This window comes from Siphateles boraxobius, unplaced genomic scaffold (assembly GCF_051911475.1).
Source record: "Siphateles boraxobius isolate OS27281-9 unplaced genomic scaffold, OSU_SipBor_1 60, whole genome shotgun sequence".
NCBI classification, from domain to species: Eukaryota; Metazoa; Chordata; class Actinopteri; order Cypriniformes; family Leuciscidae; genus Siphateles; species Siphateles boraxobius.
The window spans coordinates 259,997-277,609 of NW_027509187.1; the positions used below are offsets into that span (position 1 = coordinate 259,997).

The 17,613-nt window shown below is 40.5% G+C and overlaps 1 protein-coding gene across 2 annotated transcripts in view; it reads right to left on the bottom strand.

Moving 5' to 3' along the window:
* Positions 1-808: 808 nt before the first annotated feature.
* Positions 809-17,613, bottom strand: part of LOC143718252 (pancreatic secretory granule membrane major glycoprotein GP2-like) — a 42,016-nt gene continuing 25,211 nt past the window's right edge. The window contains exons 6-12 of one of the 2 annotated variants that reach the window (XM_077209266.1): positions 8,201-8,320; positions 7,919-8,103; positions 3,750-3,910; positions 2,077-2,322; positions 1,708-1,870; positions 1,414-1,516; positions 809-1,274 (exon numbers count right to left, since the gene is read on the bottom strand). In XM_077209266.1, coding sequence (XP_077065381.1) covers positions 1,165-1,274; positions 1,414-1,516; positions 1,708-1,870; positions 2,077-2,322; positions 3,750-3,910; positions 7,919-8,103; positions 8,201-8,320 — 1,088 coding nt within the window. In that variant the 3' untranslated portion in view covers positions 809-1,164. Of the gene's footprint in view, positions 1,275-1,396; positions 1,517-1,707; positions 1,871-2,076; positions 2,323-3,749; positions 3,911-7,918; positions 8,104-8,200; positions 8,321-17,613 lie in introns of both variants that reach the window. The other variant, XM_077209267.1, reaches the window with a different exon arrangement.

Genomic DNA, 17,613 nt, shown 5'->3' on the forward strand with positions numbered 1-17,613 from the left:
ATTTGTGTTTATTAACTGTTCTAACTTAAAGGGATAGTTCACCCAAAAATGAAAATTCTGTCAGTAATTACTCACCCTCATGTTGTTCAACCCCGTAAGGCCTTCGTTCATCTTCGGAACACAAATTAAGATATTTTTGATTAAATCTGAGAGCTGGATCACTCCTCCATAGGCTTCTAAGGGATTGAAACTTATCGGCCCAGAAAAGTTATTAAAGACATCGTTAAAATAGTCCAAGTGACTACAGTGGCTCAATCTTAAGTTTATCAAGCGACAAGAATACTTTTTGTGCACAAAAATAATGACTATTTCAACTAATCATTTCCTTCTCTGTGGGCCTCGAGTGAGTTCACTAGTGTAACAGCGCAGCACTTCTGTGTTGTACGTCACACGCATCACACACATGACCAGCGTCAGCCAATAGTGAGCCTACGTGTGACGTACAAGAAGCGCTGATCCAGCTCTCAGATTTCATCAAAAATATCTTAATTCGTGTTCCGAAGATGAACGAAGGTCTTACGGGGTTGGAACAACATGAGGGAGAGTAATTACTGACAGAATTTTCATTTTTGGGTGAACTATCCCTTTAATTTTAAGTATGCAAGCAATATATATTTCCCTATAATTTAAACAAAACACACAGAGATATGATAATGTTAATACATTTTTAAAAATATTAGACCTTTAAATCCATATCCTTAGAAGCAGTCGAAGGTCAGGACACCCTACAAAAAATAAGATGGCCTAATATTATCATACAATTACACAGGGACCGCGCAGTTTGACATAATCATAGTTTGGATGAGGATTTCAAAAAAATATATTTTAATTTAGGAAGGAAGCATTTTTTCCCCTTCATAATACACAGTTATTAGCTGAAAGCATTTGTCACAATAAATATATAGAGTATTTAAAATACATTAAGTGAAAATAAAGAAAGAAGCAATCAAATGAATTCTTATTTTACCATAATAGACAGAGAAAGTTATCATCATAAACTTAAGGGTCCTCAATATTATTAGGCGCAAATACAAGTCAAAGCAGAACAATTTGTTCAATGTTCAATGCCAATTGTTCCTAATCCAATGTACAGTGTACAAATCAGATATGACAAACAACATTTTTTGAAATGTATAATCAAAGAATTCAAAGGTAATTGTATGTCTAAACATACAACAAAGTGTAGGCACTAAGGAGTGAAACCATCAAAATGATCAAGGAACCACACAGGCCTGGTGCCCTGGACCCTTGCACTTTTTCTGGGAACAGTATGTCTGTGAAGGGGGACAAGACATGGTTCAGTGCATGGTAAAGTTGCAAAACAAATTAATATGGATTCAATCATACAAAACTTTGACATAATAAACTCAATGCTTAATTTTCTTTTTTTTTTTACTTAGGTTTAATGTTTACTTGAGCTCCCTTCAGACAACACCAGAGGACCCATGGATATGGAAGCACTGTCATGGAAGTCGAGAGACCTGCCCTCTCTCCGCCGTCGTCCAGAGTCACAGTTCTAAAGATTGAAAATGGATGACCATAATGTGATGAGATTTTTACAGTCTACAACAGTATCTTACTGCATAAACACAGACTACTTCACTCTAGATGGAGATATAATGCCAACAGATTTTGGCATTAAGAAGTGCCAGTGTCTTCTGAAGGAAAAGAACAATCTGACACACAATTAGTGAACACTAAACTCACCGTTGAGCAGCGATTGCTTGACAGAAGGCAAAGGTGAACAGCACAGTGCAGGTAAAGCTTAGTGGAGTTTGCATTGAAGATAAACATCCTGAAGGAGAAACGGCTGGATGTCGAGACGCCGTTCTGCAGCAGCTTCACTGTGTCGTCATTTGGATTGGGACACCTGACAATATCAATAATCACAAATTACTTTATTTGAATCATTCAATACAAAAGGGATCTCCTGTAAATCATCACACATTTGCATTCCATGCTGAAAAACTGAAAGACATGTTAGGTAATCCTATAGTGATATGATTATTTATTCAGTAGAAATATTACAATGAGTAAAGGCTAAACGTAAAAGATTTAAAAAAAACAATGCTGTACTCTGAGAGGATGAGATCCCAGCGGAGGCTGTAATCAGGATCATTCACAGGTGTAGCCCAACACGTGTCCATCACCAGGGCAAACTGGCGGCTGTCGACCCCCTCAACACGAACTTCCACATGCATCTCCTGGTCGAGCTCTGCATCCACTCCACCAGTGAAGGGCCGGGTAAACTCACTATCCACATATGTAATCATCCGGACCCGATATCTGCCTTCACCAGCGGGAAGAGTCTTGGGCACAATACTGTCGAAATAATGGATAGATCTGTGTTAAAACTACTTTGTTTATGGGTAAAATTCGGTTTAAAATGTATAGATAATAGTTTGGAGAATATAACCATATATTTACTTTTTAAATATTTTTATTTTTCTGCTTAAATGTGTAGTTTTTTAGGTATTTTATTGATCTAAAATCAATATTTTTATTCATAAACATGTCCTCAATGGTGTACAAATACCTCTGCCAATTATCTGACTTATCTACGTAAACAAAGAATTTATTATCTTTATATACATGTGACCGGTAGGTCCACGGAGGCTTCCACGTAGTTCCGCCATCTTGAAAAACTATAATAGCAGAGAGGGTCAAAAAGTACTAGGCCAACGTGTTTCCACAACGAGTTTTTGTTCAGAGCCAGTGTCGCGTAACTGAAAGGAGCAGAAACGGAGGAGCAGAGCAGTGAGAGGCGCTTGTCACGGCCCCGGCAAGTTTAAAAGGCTGCATTGCACTGTTATTTTTAATGGCATACATATGCCGAAATCCTCGTCGCCAAAAAAGTCCAAAATTGAACGTAAAAGGAAACGTGACCAGAGATTACAAAAAAACAAGAGTCAATGTCGGGATAGCTTTTTCCAGGTGGAAAGAACTAATGCAGGAGAAAGATTTCAAAAGAGACGCTGAAGTTGCCTGCCTTTTTTCATTGCTTGATTGTGTACTTTATTATATAGATAGACAGTAGAACATTTATAGTTAAAAGTTAAACAGGCTCTTTGATGAATAGCAGCTATTGAATAAAGTTGAGAAGGCGCTAAAAACAAGGTTTGTAAGTTTACTTTTTGTTACCTAGAAATTTGATAAGAATATATTTTAATGGAGCATATGATTTTTCTTGCATTGTTTGTCATAGCTTTTTGGTACATAACAGCTACCGTAGATGCAACACACATTTGAAAAAGCGAGGCGCTGGAGAGCACAATTCGTTTGAATGCAAAATACAATTTCACCGCTAAATGGGAGAAATTCCTACACAATGTCCATTTAAAGCAGGGATCACCAACCCTGCTCCTGGAGAGCTACTGTCCTGCAGACTTCAGTTCCAACCCTGTTCCAACACACATGCATGTAATTATCAAGTAACCCTGAACAGCTTGATTAGCTGGTCCAGGTGTGTTTGATTAGGGTTGGAGCTAAAATCTGCAGGACAGTAGCTCTCCAGGAGCAGGGTTGGTGACCCCTGATTTAAAGGATTAGTTCACCTAAAAAGTTTTGGAATATAGTTCAGGAGTCATATGGACCTTTTTTTGTACTTGAGCTTGAAATTCCCCATGACGATTAACAGCATTGAAAGGTATGAGCAGAAAAATGTTGTTCCTTGGAACAAATAACAACAAACAAAATTTCTGTTTTTGGTGAACTACCCCTTTAAAAAAAAAGTGCTGCTTTACTCCTACCTCTCCAGTGGGTTGATTTCCTCATTCATGGAAAGTGTTTGTGATTGAGGATAAACACAGCTGAAAGAAAGCTTCAGGATTTTCTTTCTGCTGATGATTAGACCTTCTGAACTCGGTGTCCCCAGAATAAAGTTATCATAGATGAAGTGGGTGCCGTTAGCCTGTGGACAACAAATAAAACATTTGTATTTTAGCCTAAACTGAATTCAATATTCAATAATATATACATATATATACAGCAACACTCAATAACCCAAAAGGTTTCATCAGTCAAGTAAAATTATGATGGGTTACATTTTAATGGTGGGTAGTAACGAAGTACATTTACTTGATTTTTATATATTTATTTTTTTTGGGAGAAATTGTACTTTTAAGAGTAGATTTAAATGTGGGTAATTTTACTTAAACTCGAGTACATTTCTAATGCCAAAAATTTACTTTTACTTTGTTACGTTGGGTGACGTTCCTCTCGTTACTTTATTTTAATGCAGTGTTGTTAAATGCGTAGTTTATTCCAAGCACTCTGTATAATTTTTATGGACATGAGCGATGCTCAATTCACAAATGAATTGCTCTTATGAGTCGATTCTGTTCAAAGACTTCATCAAACAAGTTGGCAGATCTGTCTAAATCGGTTCGTGAATCAGTCTGAATGATCTGTTCAGTTTCCTGCACGCACGGAATTCGATTGAAGCGCTTTCAATTCACACTCGACTCGGAGTCGTAACAAGGTTTAAAGCCCTGTTCACACTAAAAGTGACAAAGCGACACAATACCATTCATTTCAAATGGGGAGCGGGCGATTTCCGGCGAAACGCGCGACAGCGACCGGATGGGGCGTGTCTGGCGACGCGACAAAGTTGAGATCTGTTTAACTTTATGCAAATGAAGAGCGACTTTCAGGAGCGACAACCAATAGGAGTGGAGCGGCAAGAAAACTGATTCGCTGTCATTGGATGTCATTCTTAAAGGCAACCAGTAGTGGGAACGCCCACTAGCGACCTCATCGCCAGCCACTGGCGACATGAAGCGACAAAGTCGCTTGTAGTGTGAACTAGGGGTTGAACGACTTCAGATTTTTTGAAGTCGACTGTTATGACATCAAAGTCGAGTCGACGTCAACGTCATTCATAAAAACACAAGAGATGGGACTGCTTTGCAACATGCCCCAATTTGCAATTTATTAACAGAAAATTATACAGATGCTGACAGACAGCTCATAATGGCACCGTTTACACCTGCCGTCACTTCATGCGTTTTTACTGATCTGATTTATCAAAACGATTCCATTTACACCCGGGGCCTATACCATGAAGCCGGTTTAGGTGGCTAGCCAGCTATATTTCAGTTTATTTTGCGTCAACCCTGGGTTTTAGGGACTATGAAAGTGGTTTGGCTTTTAGCTGTGTTCATCGCCATAGTAACTTACGCTCAACGGCTAACCTGGTCCGGGGCAGGTTATGTTCCAGGTAAGAGGTTGCAAACTGAACTTGGACCAATCGGCTGTGAGCAAAGTGACACATGTCTGATACGATAAAGTCAATCCACCTGTTTCTACTCCAAATTAAAGGTCATTACATAGCAAATGATTTTTAAAGACACAATCGTCTGGTTTTTAGTGAGGCTTATTTAGAATAATAAATTTGTATGATTTAGATATTATTTATGTAATTATTATACCCTTTATCAATCACACATGTACAATTTTAGTTCATCAATTATTATTACGCAGTTTAAATGAATAAATATACAAAGGTAATATAAATAGGCTTTAGCATCAATAGATGAAGCTATAAAATGACTACATGTGAGCTTAAATGTTCAATTCTCTCTATACCTTTATCAGCTGTATAAAATAACTTCACAACTTTTACTTGCACTGATATACAGTAGTGAGACTTTTTCTTTTAGTTGTCCTCTTTCATAGTCAGCTGTTTTCTTCTTGCTGTGTAAATTTGTTTAAATTCTTACTATTTTAATACTTTTATTTAATAAGCGAATTACGCTGCTTCTCTCACGAGAAATTAATCTCAGTTTCACTCTTTCTCAGCATGTGATTGGCTGTTCGCTACTGATGTCACACTTAAACTCCTAAACTCAGGATCAAATTCTCTGATCTTTTTTGACAGAGAAAGTTGATGATCAGCATCATGGTACCAACAAAGCCTGGTTGAATTGGTTTGGTTTTGTCAACTCTAAACTAATCCTGTAACACTGAGTTTGTTCAACTACCATCATGGTACAGGCACCTGGTCACATTAATATGTTTTGGCAAAACAGATTTAAATCCAATCTTCAAACAACACGCTATATGCAGATTTAACGGAGTTCACATCACCGAAAGCAACAGTAATGAGCTGCATTTTATTGACCATCAGCTAATTTCAAAATCAAGGACCGCAATAAGAGAAAGTGGCAACAGCCCTGGTAAGATCGTTTAGTTTCTTTACTTTTAACGAAGATGATTGTTGGTTAAGCGTCTGCGACTTTCACTCTGATTTACGATAGTTTGCACGTTGGCTTGATGATGCTCAGCTGCCGTGATGCGTGTTGCATAGCTTCGTCATATAATGAATATAACATGACATATACCCTATAACACGCTCTCACAAGTTTTATTTTTAGCATTGTTGGGAGGAGTCCAATTTACATATGTGGTTCCAACAACCAGATGCATACACGTGTCCAGTTTCGTCTGGAATGCGGGCGGCCCAGACCTCCTCTTGAAGTGGTTTGAGTGATCGGATTTAAATCCGTCTTGAATGCGTTTCGGATGGCAGAAAAAAAAGCTATAAATTCACATGTGCGCGTTAGTGATGCGCAGATCCAAGTAATACAGAATAATATTCCAATTGATTGCGAGTGAATTAGGGATACATCATTAATATGTTTAAGTAAATATATGAAAAAAATAATGTTTTAATGATTTTAATAAAGAGACTGAACTCTCATTTCCCGGTAAAACAGTGAGCGTGTGTCATGCTTTTACTTTCATTTTCAACAATATATAGTGTTAAATTAGTCAAGTATTTCCACACACTTGATGTACCAATGCTGCTTTCTTGATGCAATGGCCCTCTGGGCTCTTCATCTGACCATGTTGTTAGTATAAAAATTAGCACAATCATAGTGTCACATGATCAACGCGACTAGTCGACGCCAAGCTTAAAGCGTCACGGCATTGTATTAAGGTAGACTTATCGGTTCAACCCCTAGTGTGAACGGGGCTTTTGAACATCAAGAGCATTGGATGAAGTGGCCATGGACCTTCAGTACAGTCAAGTGAAAGAAAATCCGCTTGTTTGGTCCGCTTTTAGTGTGCACCCAAATGCGATTGCTGCTTTCACAACGGCCCAAACGAACCGCACCAAGGTGGAAAACGAACTCTAGTGCGATTCAACCAAACTAAAGGAGGCAGGTGTGAGAGCATCCTTACTCAAGTAACTATTAATATTATTACTTTTCCTTTGAGTAAATATTTCTATAAGTACTTGTACTTTTACTTGAGGACAGTTTTTGGATACTCTACCCACCTCTGCTTTTGTGGCATGGTGTTGTGCACCTTTCCCTACTGAATCTCTTCCAGTCCACTTTTAGACACGTACTTGTGAACTTCCCTAAACATTTCCCCTTGGGGAAAGCCATTTTAAAGTGCGTTCCACTTCATGAAGTGGACGAGGGAAGTTTATATGGACAGACCCTCGTTGCCTCGATTTTGACAGAGGGAGCGAGTCTACTTCATATGTACACTTCAGGCAGTTCCATATACCACAATGCAACAAGATTTTGACGTCACCGCAGATCTCGTCTAATCACCACCACCACAAACCTTTAGGGAGGTTTGTTTGGGACCTTCCATTGGTTGTTACAGATTGATTATTCATTACCTATACAGACCTACCTACATAGCCTACTTCTCAAAATCGCATATGAATTATCAAACTCTGCTGGTTCTATCAGGCAATACAAATAATTGGATGGATTATATGTAGTTACATTAACATTTATTCATTTAGCAGACGCTTTTATTCAAAGCGACTTACAAATGAGAATAATTGAAGCAGTTGCGGAAGCAGCATAATAGTCAACAATATGCAAGTGATATGACCCCTCTCAGTTTAATCTAAACACAGGTTTTTTTTTTAAACCTACCTTTTAGATAAACCTACCAGAAGATTTGTACCACAGATGTGTTTATCACCATCAAAATGGAATTCCACTCTGCCATTCCGGACCGTTCCTTTGCAGCTGGGATCATTGAGGTGTAAGACATCAGCTGGAAAACCAGCCTCAAAGAGCTGACAGCGAGACACAGATATGGAGCCAGAGCTGCTTTCACAGGTTTCTGAGACATCTGAGTAAAAAAAGAAGAGCGAGACAAAAGATTGTCAGAATTATTAAAAAAGATAAAGGCAAGAAATGACCAAAAAAAAATGTTGAATGATACTAACCAAAAGAATCAGAATGTGGTCTGTGATGGTCTTCGTTACATAAACAGCCATAAACACCATTTTTCTTCCCACACCATTCATCCTCAGAGCAGTTGAGTTCAGAACAGCGATCTCTCAAATCTAAGAGGAAAAACACAGATAGATGAAATACAGCACAAAGACACTGAGTCATGTTAACAGAACCAGAGCTTAACACTCTGGCCATCTGAATGATTATTGCTCTGTATTCCTCAAGGTATTTTTCTCTTGTGACTAAATGGGTCATTTGGCCACCTGGCCATAAGAATTAAATTGCTGGGGGGTTGTCACTTTACCTTTAAGATTTCCATATAAATATCCTCTAAGTTTTCCGCATGTGGAATGTGTAGCAATGAATACTTTTTACGCAATAAGTCCAATATAGACACTGCTGCCTAATTGCCTTGTCGTGGAAAAATTATAATAGACAAAGTCAATCATGTCACTAAACATAAAGTTCTGATTTTATATTATAATCAGTAAAGTTAATCATATTACTAACGTTCTGATTTCGTATTTCTATCAGATATCATGATTTCAATATTTCTCTCATGTGACACATCTATCATGCTTCCTACTTCTCTGTCTGAAGACGACTAAAACTTTCCATTTCTTATTCTAACAATAAAACATAATGAGACTTACTTCCTTTATTTCAGGATGTAGCCATCAGGCGTTCTTTCCACATGATCTAACCATCTAACAAATATTTGACCCAAATATAACCTTGGTCAGGTTGAAGTTTGACAATGAACTAAACGTTCTGTTCCTTGAACATATGCTGATGTCACTAACAAAGGAGGGGGGCTTGCTTTAACAAATGTGACAAAATCATGTGGGTAGAGCGGGACAATGATTTTTTGCTTAGTGATGATGATTCTATTTTTGATGTGTCTGGCATTTCCACTATAAAGCCTGTTGTATTCTTTGATTAATTTTGAGACTTCTCTGAGTACTGCTCGAGAGGACTCCCAGCTGAAATAAAGAGCATCTAAAGGACAATTACTGAAGTCTGTCTGTCATTTAAGCTGCGCAGCATAAGGAGTTGTCAGGTAAAGGAAAAACTCGAAGCTAAGACGTCGATTGGGGACGTAAGAGAGCTTGAGTAGAGTAGTTTAGCAAACTCGAAGCTAAGATGTCGACTGTAGACGCAAGAAAGCTTGAGTAGGGTAGGATTAGAAGAAAAACTCAGCGGTTGTCGATTGTAGACGCAGGGAGCTGGAGTATTACAGAGTGAGCATTTTAGGGAAAGCAGATAGTCAGATTATAGGTTAGCATTAGAAAAGAAAAATTCCACTACAGTTTGGCGAGCCAGCCAGGAGCCCAAGGATTGGTCCCTCCATCGGCGAAGGACGTTCCGGAAAAACGGACGACAAGATATAGGTTCTGAAAAAAAAGGGAACTTGCATCTCTTATTATTTTGATTTCAAAAATCCTGCCAACTTGCAGCAGATTCAACACCGAAGGAGGGACCACATCTTAGACGGGCGAGAAAAGGAAAAGAACCTAAGGTAGGACACACAGACTTCAGTTTTCTGTTTCTTTTTTTTTTGATGCGTAAATTAAAACATTTTTGTGCGTATGAAAATTTTTTTTAAATAAGAATTTGGAACGTGGTGTTTGTTCTGTTCTGATGATTGTAATTGAAAATTTCCAAATTTGAAAGATCTGAAAGAGGGATTTTGGAAGAGTTAAATTGAATTGGGAAATTATTAACCATTAAAAAAAAAAAAAAAAAAAAAAAAAAAAAAAAAAAAAAAAAACTGGCTGCACTGGAGGCACCTAGATTTAAACGCAGTATCCCGTTATCTTATGGGGAGGATGAAAGACAATTAAATTTGCCACAACGATATAATTTCTATTTGACAAGATATACGTATCTACGACGACGTATAGGATTGAGATTAAGTGGCCAGATAGAACAAATATTTAAGGAAGATCCTGCCGTGTTGGGGATTGGATGCACCAGGGCGTGGCAGCAACCCCAACCAGGACTAGAATTATTAATAGGGCAAACATCTCTTTATTTAATCACCAGGCCTAATTTAAGACCTTACATAGACAGAGCAACAGGTGAATTAGGACTAATTCCTATTGCAAAAAAACTAGGGTATCCACAAATCTGGGCTTGGAGATACACATCTAACATATACCCAGTAAACTGAATTTATAAGATTGTTTCCTTGTGTTTGTAAATTGTTTTCTCTTTTTCTATTTCATTTTGTTTTTGCTTTCTGCAATTGAAGAACTGCTTCTAACAAAAAGATGGGGAATTGTTGTGATAAGGGAAAAACTGAAAAAACTGAAATTCAGGGTGCGTTTAAAGAGTTGATCAGGAAGTGGAAATTGGGAGATGAGCAAATCGCTCAAATCAAACTGTGGTCAAAATTAACAAAGGGGCAGTTTGCTGATTGTGGGACTTTGAGTGTGTCAGTTTTAGGAGAGACACGACGTCTCCTTGAAAATTTGCCCCCAAGGAAACGGAAGAGGATTGACTGGACACTTTTCCGAAGATGGGAACGAGAGGCTGAGGCACGCTTTGAAAGCCAAAAAGAAGGTGAGCGAGCTGCAGATTCTCTGATTGCTTTGCAGACAAAAAAGAGGAAGCAGGAATTGGATGAGATTCGGCCGCCGCCCGTGTCAAGGCCCCCTCCCTACAGAGCAGATGCTGCAAAAGCTGAAGAAGGGGAAGTTCGCCACACGTTAAGAGATGGCGACTCTGCAGAACCACTCCGGAAAGAAGAGGAAGTTGAAACGGAGGATGAAAGTTCGGATGAGGATAAGGGTGAAGCAGGGGGCATCTACAGAGAGGTGAGGAAACTTTTAAATGAAGCAATGACACCAGAACTGAAAACACCACTCAAACGAGTGTTTAAAAGTGTCAAAAGAAAGGCAGCTGGGAAACCACCTCTCCCACACCCAATGAAAACCCGGGCAATTTCTGCAACTGGGGAAGGATCCCAAGAAGCTTATAATCTGCCTATGCTCCAGTTTCCAGGTGCAGACGGTCCGGTGTGGCTGGAAAGGCCATGGGATCTGGAGGAACTACGAAATGTGACAGCTGCCCTTCCGAATCCAGAAAAGGGAGTGGAACGTTTTATTGTCGCAGTAACGAATGTTGATGTGACTTATAAACCCACAGGTCGAGATTGGGCTGCCATTTTCAGTGGAAAAATGGGCCTGAAATGGACTGAAATCCGAGGAGTTCCTCCTGCCCCTGCATTCAACCCCGCCCTTCCGCGCTTGGAGGAAGGAGGAACTGAAACTCAAGAATGGAGAGAGCAGTGGACAGCATTGATCGAACGCCTGAGGCTGGCCTTTCCCATTAAACCTGATTGGGCAGCTATCACCAACACAAAGCAATTGAAAGGTGAGACGGTCTCTGCTTATCTTGCACGACTAAAGACTGTTGTTGATGAATGTGCGGGGCTTCCAGAAGGAACGGATAATTCCAGTGTCCTGAAACATCACTTTGTCAACGGCCTCCTTCCAAGCATTCAGGGAGCTGTGCGACTGACCTGCATTGCGTGGGAGGCACAGGGTCTTGAAGTGGTGACGCAACACGCGAAGCATGCTGAACAGAATGACGATAAGAAGAACACAGAGAAAGAAAATAAGTTGCAGACTGCTCAGTACATGTTTTACCAAGCTCAATCCAACAACCAGCCGCCAAGAAATGGCATGATGGGATCGAGGTGCAGGAACTGTGGACAGAGAGGACACTGGGCTAAAGATTGTCCCAACAATCTTTCCCAACGACAACAACGTCACCCCCAACAACGCTATCCTCAGCAACAGCAGCAAAGCTACCAGCAGAGAAAGCAGAACTACAGAGAGCAGAGAGCTTCCTCATACCAGCCCCCCCCCACCAGCGCCTTATAGGACTGCATAGCATGAGGAGAAAGAGACTCAGACAGCCACTCAACTGAGAAAAGAGACAAACTCGAACCAAACACAACTGCTACAACTGACAAAGGACCCAAACTCAAACCCAATGATGACAATTACTATAAAAGGACTTCCAGTTTCTTTTCTTGTCGATACCGGTGCGATTTTTTCAACTATCACGACTAAGACTGCATCCAGGTTTGACAAATTGCAAATTTCTGATCAAACTCGTACTATTTATGGTATTTCAGGCTTACCACAAATTGATAAACTCTCAGAACCATTGACAGTGATAGATGGAAACAGAACATGTACACACTCATTTTTGATTTCTGAATCATGCCCTTTGAATTTGTTAGGTAGAGATTTGATGGCTAAATTAGAAATGACAATTGATGTTTCATGTGAAGGAATAACAGTAACACCAAAGAATGGAAATTTTGCTCAAATGTCGCCAAATTGGTATTATAACTGGGCTATAACTCCTGCATTTGACCCATATTCAGAGTATGAGTTTTTACCAGCAGACTATGAGAAGCCGCCTCATTTCCATTGTACCTCGCGGTTCGTGGGCCCCGAGAGGGACAGTGAGTATGAGGAAAAATGGTTAAATGAGCAGATGGGTGAGGAATTAGCTCTTGAATACCTTCTAATATCACAACAGTTCTCTGCATTTACTGTAAAATTAACAAACTCTCAATCTGCTTTCTTTCAACAGTTGCAAGTCCAACCTCATGTCTCAGTGGGGAAAAAGGGAAGCTCTTGGGCGGAAGTAGGAGAGTGGCTCACAGAGCAGGTGGAGTCAGGAGGTTGGACTTGGAATGGTGAGGGGTACTATCAAAACGACATAGGGGTAAGAGCATATCCAGCAATGCAAACGGTAATAGTTCACAGGTTGTGCAGTGAGGAGAGAAAATTTATTCCTGATAAGATTGATAATGATTTTGATTTATTATCAGGAATTCCAGAAACCCTTTGGGCTAAAGATAAATTTGACATTAGAAAAATGAAAGATGTAATGCCTCTTCTTATCACACCAAAGACACAATATAGGCCATTTAGGCCTCAATACCCTCTCAGCAAAGAAGCTATAGAAGGAATTTCGAAAGTACACGCTGCGTTGGTTGAAAAGGGTGCTATTGTGCCCTGTCAAAATTCACCCATAAATTCACCTATACTTCCTGTGCGGAAGGCATCAGGTGAATGGCGTTTCGTGCAGGATTTAAGACAGGTAAATGAGGCCATTCAACCGCGCTCGCCGATTGTGCCTAATCCATCGACAATTCTATCGGAAATACCAAACAACGCTACCCATTTTACTGTGATAGATTTGGCAAATGCATTTCTCTCAATTCCAGTACATCCAGATAGTCAATATTGGTTGGCGTTTACGTTCAAAAATAAACGCTGGACCTGGACTGTAATGCCGCAGGGCTATACAGAGTCTCCAAGTGTGTTTACAGAAGAACTTTCTAGAAATTTGGAAAGTTTCGTCCCACCAAAGGGGAGTACATTAATTCAATATGTCGATGATTTATTAATCTGTTCTCCAGACAAAGCCTCCTGTGAATGTGATACACGTGCATTGTTGAATTTTTTGTCACAGAATGGACACAAAGTGTCTAAAAATGAGCTGCAGTTAGTCAAAGAGGAAGTGAGATATCTGGGCCACCTAATCTCAGCAAATGGCAGAGCATTAGGCCTAGATCGAATTGAGGCGATCCGAAAAATTCCGAAACCAATTACAAAATCACAAACGATGTCATTTCTAGGAATAACGGGATACTGTAGACCATGGATCCAAGATTATGCTGAAATTTCAAATCCTCTCCTCATTGCAGCACATGAGGTTCAGAAAATGACTGATCCAGTAACCTGGACAGAGGAACGTAAAATAGCATTTGAAAAACTAAAATTGTCACTTGCTACTGCACCTAGCCTAGGGTTAGCTGATTATACAAAAATGTTTGAATTATTTGTATCTGAAAAAAAAGGGTTTATGTCTGCTGTTCTAACACAACCTCATGGCGATCGTCGGCGTCCAGTAGCGTACTATTCGAAACGATTGGACACTGTCGCACAAGGAATGCCACAGTGCCTACGATCCGTAGCCTCTGCAGTCGAAGCAGTATTGGCATGTTCAGATTTGGTGGCTTTCCATCAACTAATAGTGCATGTTCCTCACGCAGTACACGCTCTGTTAGTGCAGTCAAGGACAGCTCACCTCAGTGCTGCCCGATCACTGCACTGGCAGAACGTCCTACTCACAATGTCAAATGTCACATTGAAAAGATGCACTGTGTTAAACCCATCTACATTGCTACCGACTGACGAAGACGGGGAACCCCATGATTGTACTCAGGTGGTAGAAATAATGACAAAACCGCGACTTGATTTACTAGACACACCATTGCCAAATCCTGAATTGGTTTATTATGTGGACGGATCGTGTCTCCGAAATCCACATACAGGATTGCTTTCAACTGCATATGCAGTTTGCACAAAATCTGAGATCATTGAGACCGAGTGTTTACCACAAAATCATTCAGCTCAAGCAGCAGAACTTGTAGCACTCGCACGTGCATGCGAATTGGCTAAGGGTCATTCGGTAACTATATATACTGATTCACGTTATGCATTTGGTGTGTGTCATGACCATGGAGCAGTTTGGAAAAATCGGGGTTTCCTCACTGCTAATGGAAAACCGGTGGCACATTCAAAATTGATTGATAAATTACTCGAGAATTTATTAATGCCAAAAGAAATTGCTATTTGCAAATGCGCAGCACATATGAGGACCAACGATGAAGTATCAAAAGGTAACAATTTCGCTGACTCTGTAGCAAAAAACACAGCGCTGACAGGATGTAAACTGACTGACTTTATAGGTTTTGCATCCCTTTCTACCGACAGTACCCCAGTGCCACCATCATTAACTGAAATTCAAAGGCTGGGTACTAATCAGGAATTAAAGTACTGGTCAGTAAAGGGTGTAAAAAATGACGAAGGTGTCTGGATAGATACCAAAACCGACAAACCATTTTTACCCAAACAATTGTATCCTAATTTTGCAAATTGGGCCCACGGATTAGACCATGCCTCAAAAATGGCTATGAATGATCTGATAAGTACATCCTGGGTGGCTCCAGGATTTACATCAGTGGCAGAAAAATTTTGCCGAAATTGCCATATTTGCGCAGCAAATAATGTGGGAAGACAGAGTAAAAAAGCTATTTACTCTGCCCACCCCACACCTGACCTTCCTTTTCAGCATCTACAGATGGATTTCATTGAGTTGACACCATGTCAAGGGTATAAATACTGTCTTGTGATTGTTGATATGTTTTCAAAGTGGGTTGAGTGTTTCCCAAGCAGGAAAGCTGATGCTACGGCTGTAGCGAAAGCTTTGATAAGAGAGGTAATTCCTAGATGGGGAGTACCTGAGAAATTGTCTAGTGACAATGGAACTCATTTTGTAAATAAAGTCATAACTGAATTGGCAAAAGGGCTTCAAATAAATTTGAGAAAACATTGCTCCTATAGGCCGCAATCGGCAGGAGCAGTTGAGAGGTCAAACCAGACAATAAAGAACAAATTATGTAAAGTTATGGCTGAGACTGAAATGACTTGGGTTCAGGCTCTGCCCATTGTCTTAATGGCCACGAGAGCCCGAAAAGGGACGAGGACAACCCTCAGCCCACATGAAATTCTTACAGGTCGTCCCATGCGAGTAGGAATCGAACCTCCTCCCCAGGAGGGTTTGGCGGGGGTAGACGAGCAAATGAGGAAATATATATTGTCACTAACCAAAACTATCAAAACAATTCATTCCCAGGTCAAAGCTGCTTTGCCGGTTCCAGGTACAGAGACACAGCACTCTTACGAGCCAGGACAGTGGGTCTGGATCAAGGATCACAGACGCAAGGCGTGGTACAACCCGAGGTGGCTGGGTCCGTATGAGATCATTCTAACAACGAATACAGCAATCAAAGTTTCCGAGCGTGACGCTTGGGTTCACGTGTCACACTGCAAGCCCCACCAACCGCCATCCAGAGGAAAGTAGGGGAAGAAAAACAAAAGGACGTGCTGGTAACGTACCTCCTCTACCTACGAGGGAAAGACCTTGCTATTGCTCGCAAAGAGCAATCAAGGTGAACATGGAACGTTTCAGACGTCTGTGGGGCCAACGCGACGACCAGCACACCTGGGAACGAATGTGGTCTGAAAAAGTGTTTAAATGCAGCATATGTGTTATTATATCTGCCAGTGTGGTGATGTTGATTATATTGCTGTTCCTGTTTGAATTTCCTCCAGGATGCGACCAGGGTAGAAAGAAAAGGGAAGTTATGCCTGTTCATCATGACTATTCATCCGACACAGAAAGAAATCACTATGAGTTAAATTTGTTCTGGAAATATGCTAATTATGCAGCTAAAAAACTAGCACCCAACAAAGATTGTTATGTCTGTGCACACTCCTCCTTCTCTGCCGCTTATCCATATCCTCTGTTACCAGAGCCAGTAGAGGGTCATCAATTGAAGTGTATTCTGTCTCAGGTCGCTGGGCCAGGGTCATCATGTGCCCGGAAAATTTTCCGTAGGAAATTCCCTCCTGAGTGTTATAACGTAACTGTCCCACCACCGATTCTCTCACTCTCTATCGAGGGGAAGAAAAGGATCTGGCCTTTGCCAGATCAGAAATTTAAAGAGTGTTACAGGTCAAAAAGGGGAACTCAATTTATGGGGATACTTAAGGGATGTGAGACAATCCATAATGTTAGCTGTGATGATCCCACAGGTATGAGTGATCACCTGGCAGGAGGGGCTTACCTCATCCTGGACCACTACTGGTTGTGCGGTCATACTGCATATCCCAGCTTGCCTGTATCATGGCGTGGTCTCTGTACTTTAGTGCAGCTCAGAGCAAGAATTAGAGTTGGTTATGTAGGGAAGAAAAGAAGGGAAACAAGGGCTTTGAGAAAAACTAGTGATGACACTTGGTGGCGACATGACATTTCTGACATCCCTGAGGAGAGCCGTGTAATTGCCAGAACATCTCAGTTTTGGAAGGCTTTCCTCATCCATAATGCTGTAACTGACTCAATGAACTGGATTAATCGAATCCATTATGAATTATTTCGATTTGCAAACGACACCCAATTGGCTTTAGAACTCTTAAAAAATGAAGTGGGGGCTCTTAGACAAATGACTCTGGAAAACAGAATGGTATTGGACGGAATTCTCGCGGAGGAAGGGGGAGTGTGTGTAAAACTTGGAAAAGAATGTTGTACTTTCATTCCAGCTTATGATGAGGATGGGAGTTCCATCCCAAAAGTGCTGGACGATATGACAAGGGTGCGGGATGATCTGTGGCAGGATGAGCAGGCAAAGAACAAACCAATGGGGTGGGACTTAGATTGGATAGCTGATGCCTTCCGCAATGCTTTTGGTAATATCTTCGGACCCATACTTAAGCTCTTGTTACCAGTAATTGCTGCCTTGCTCATG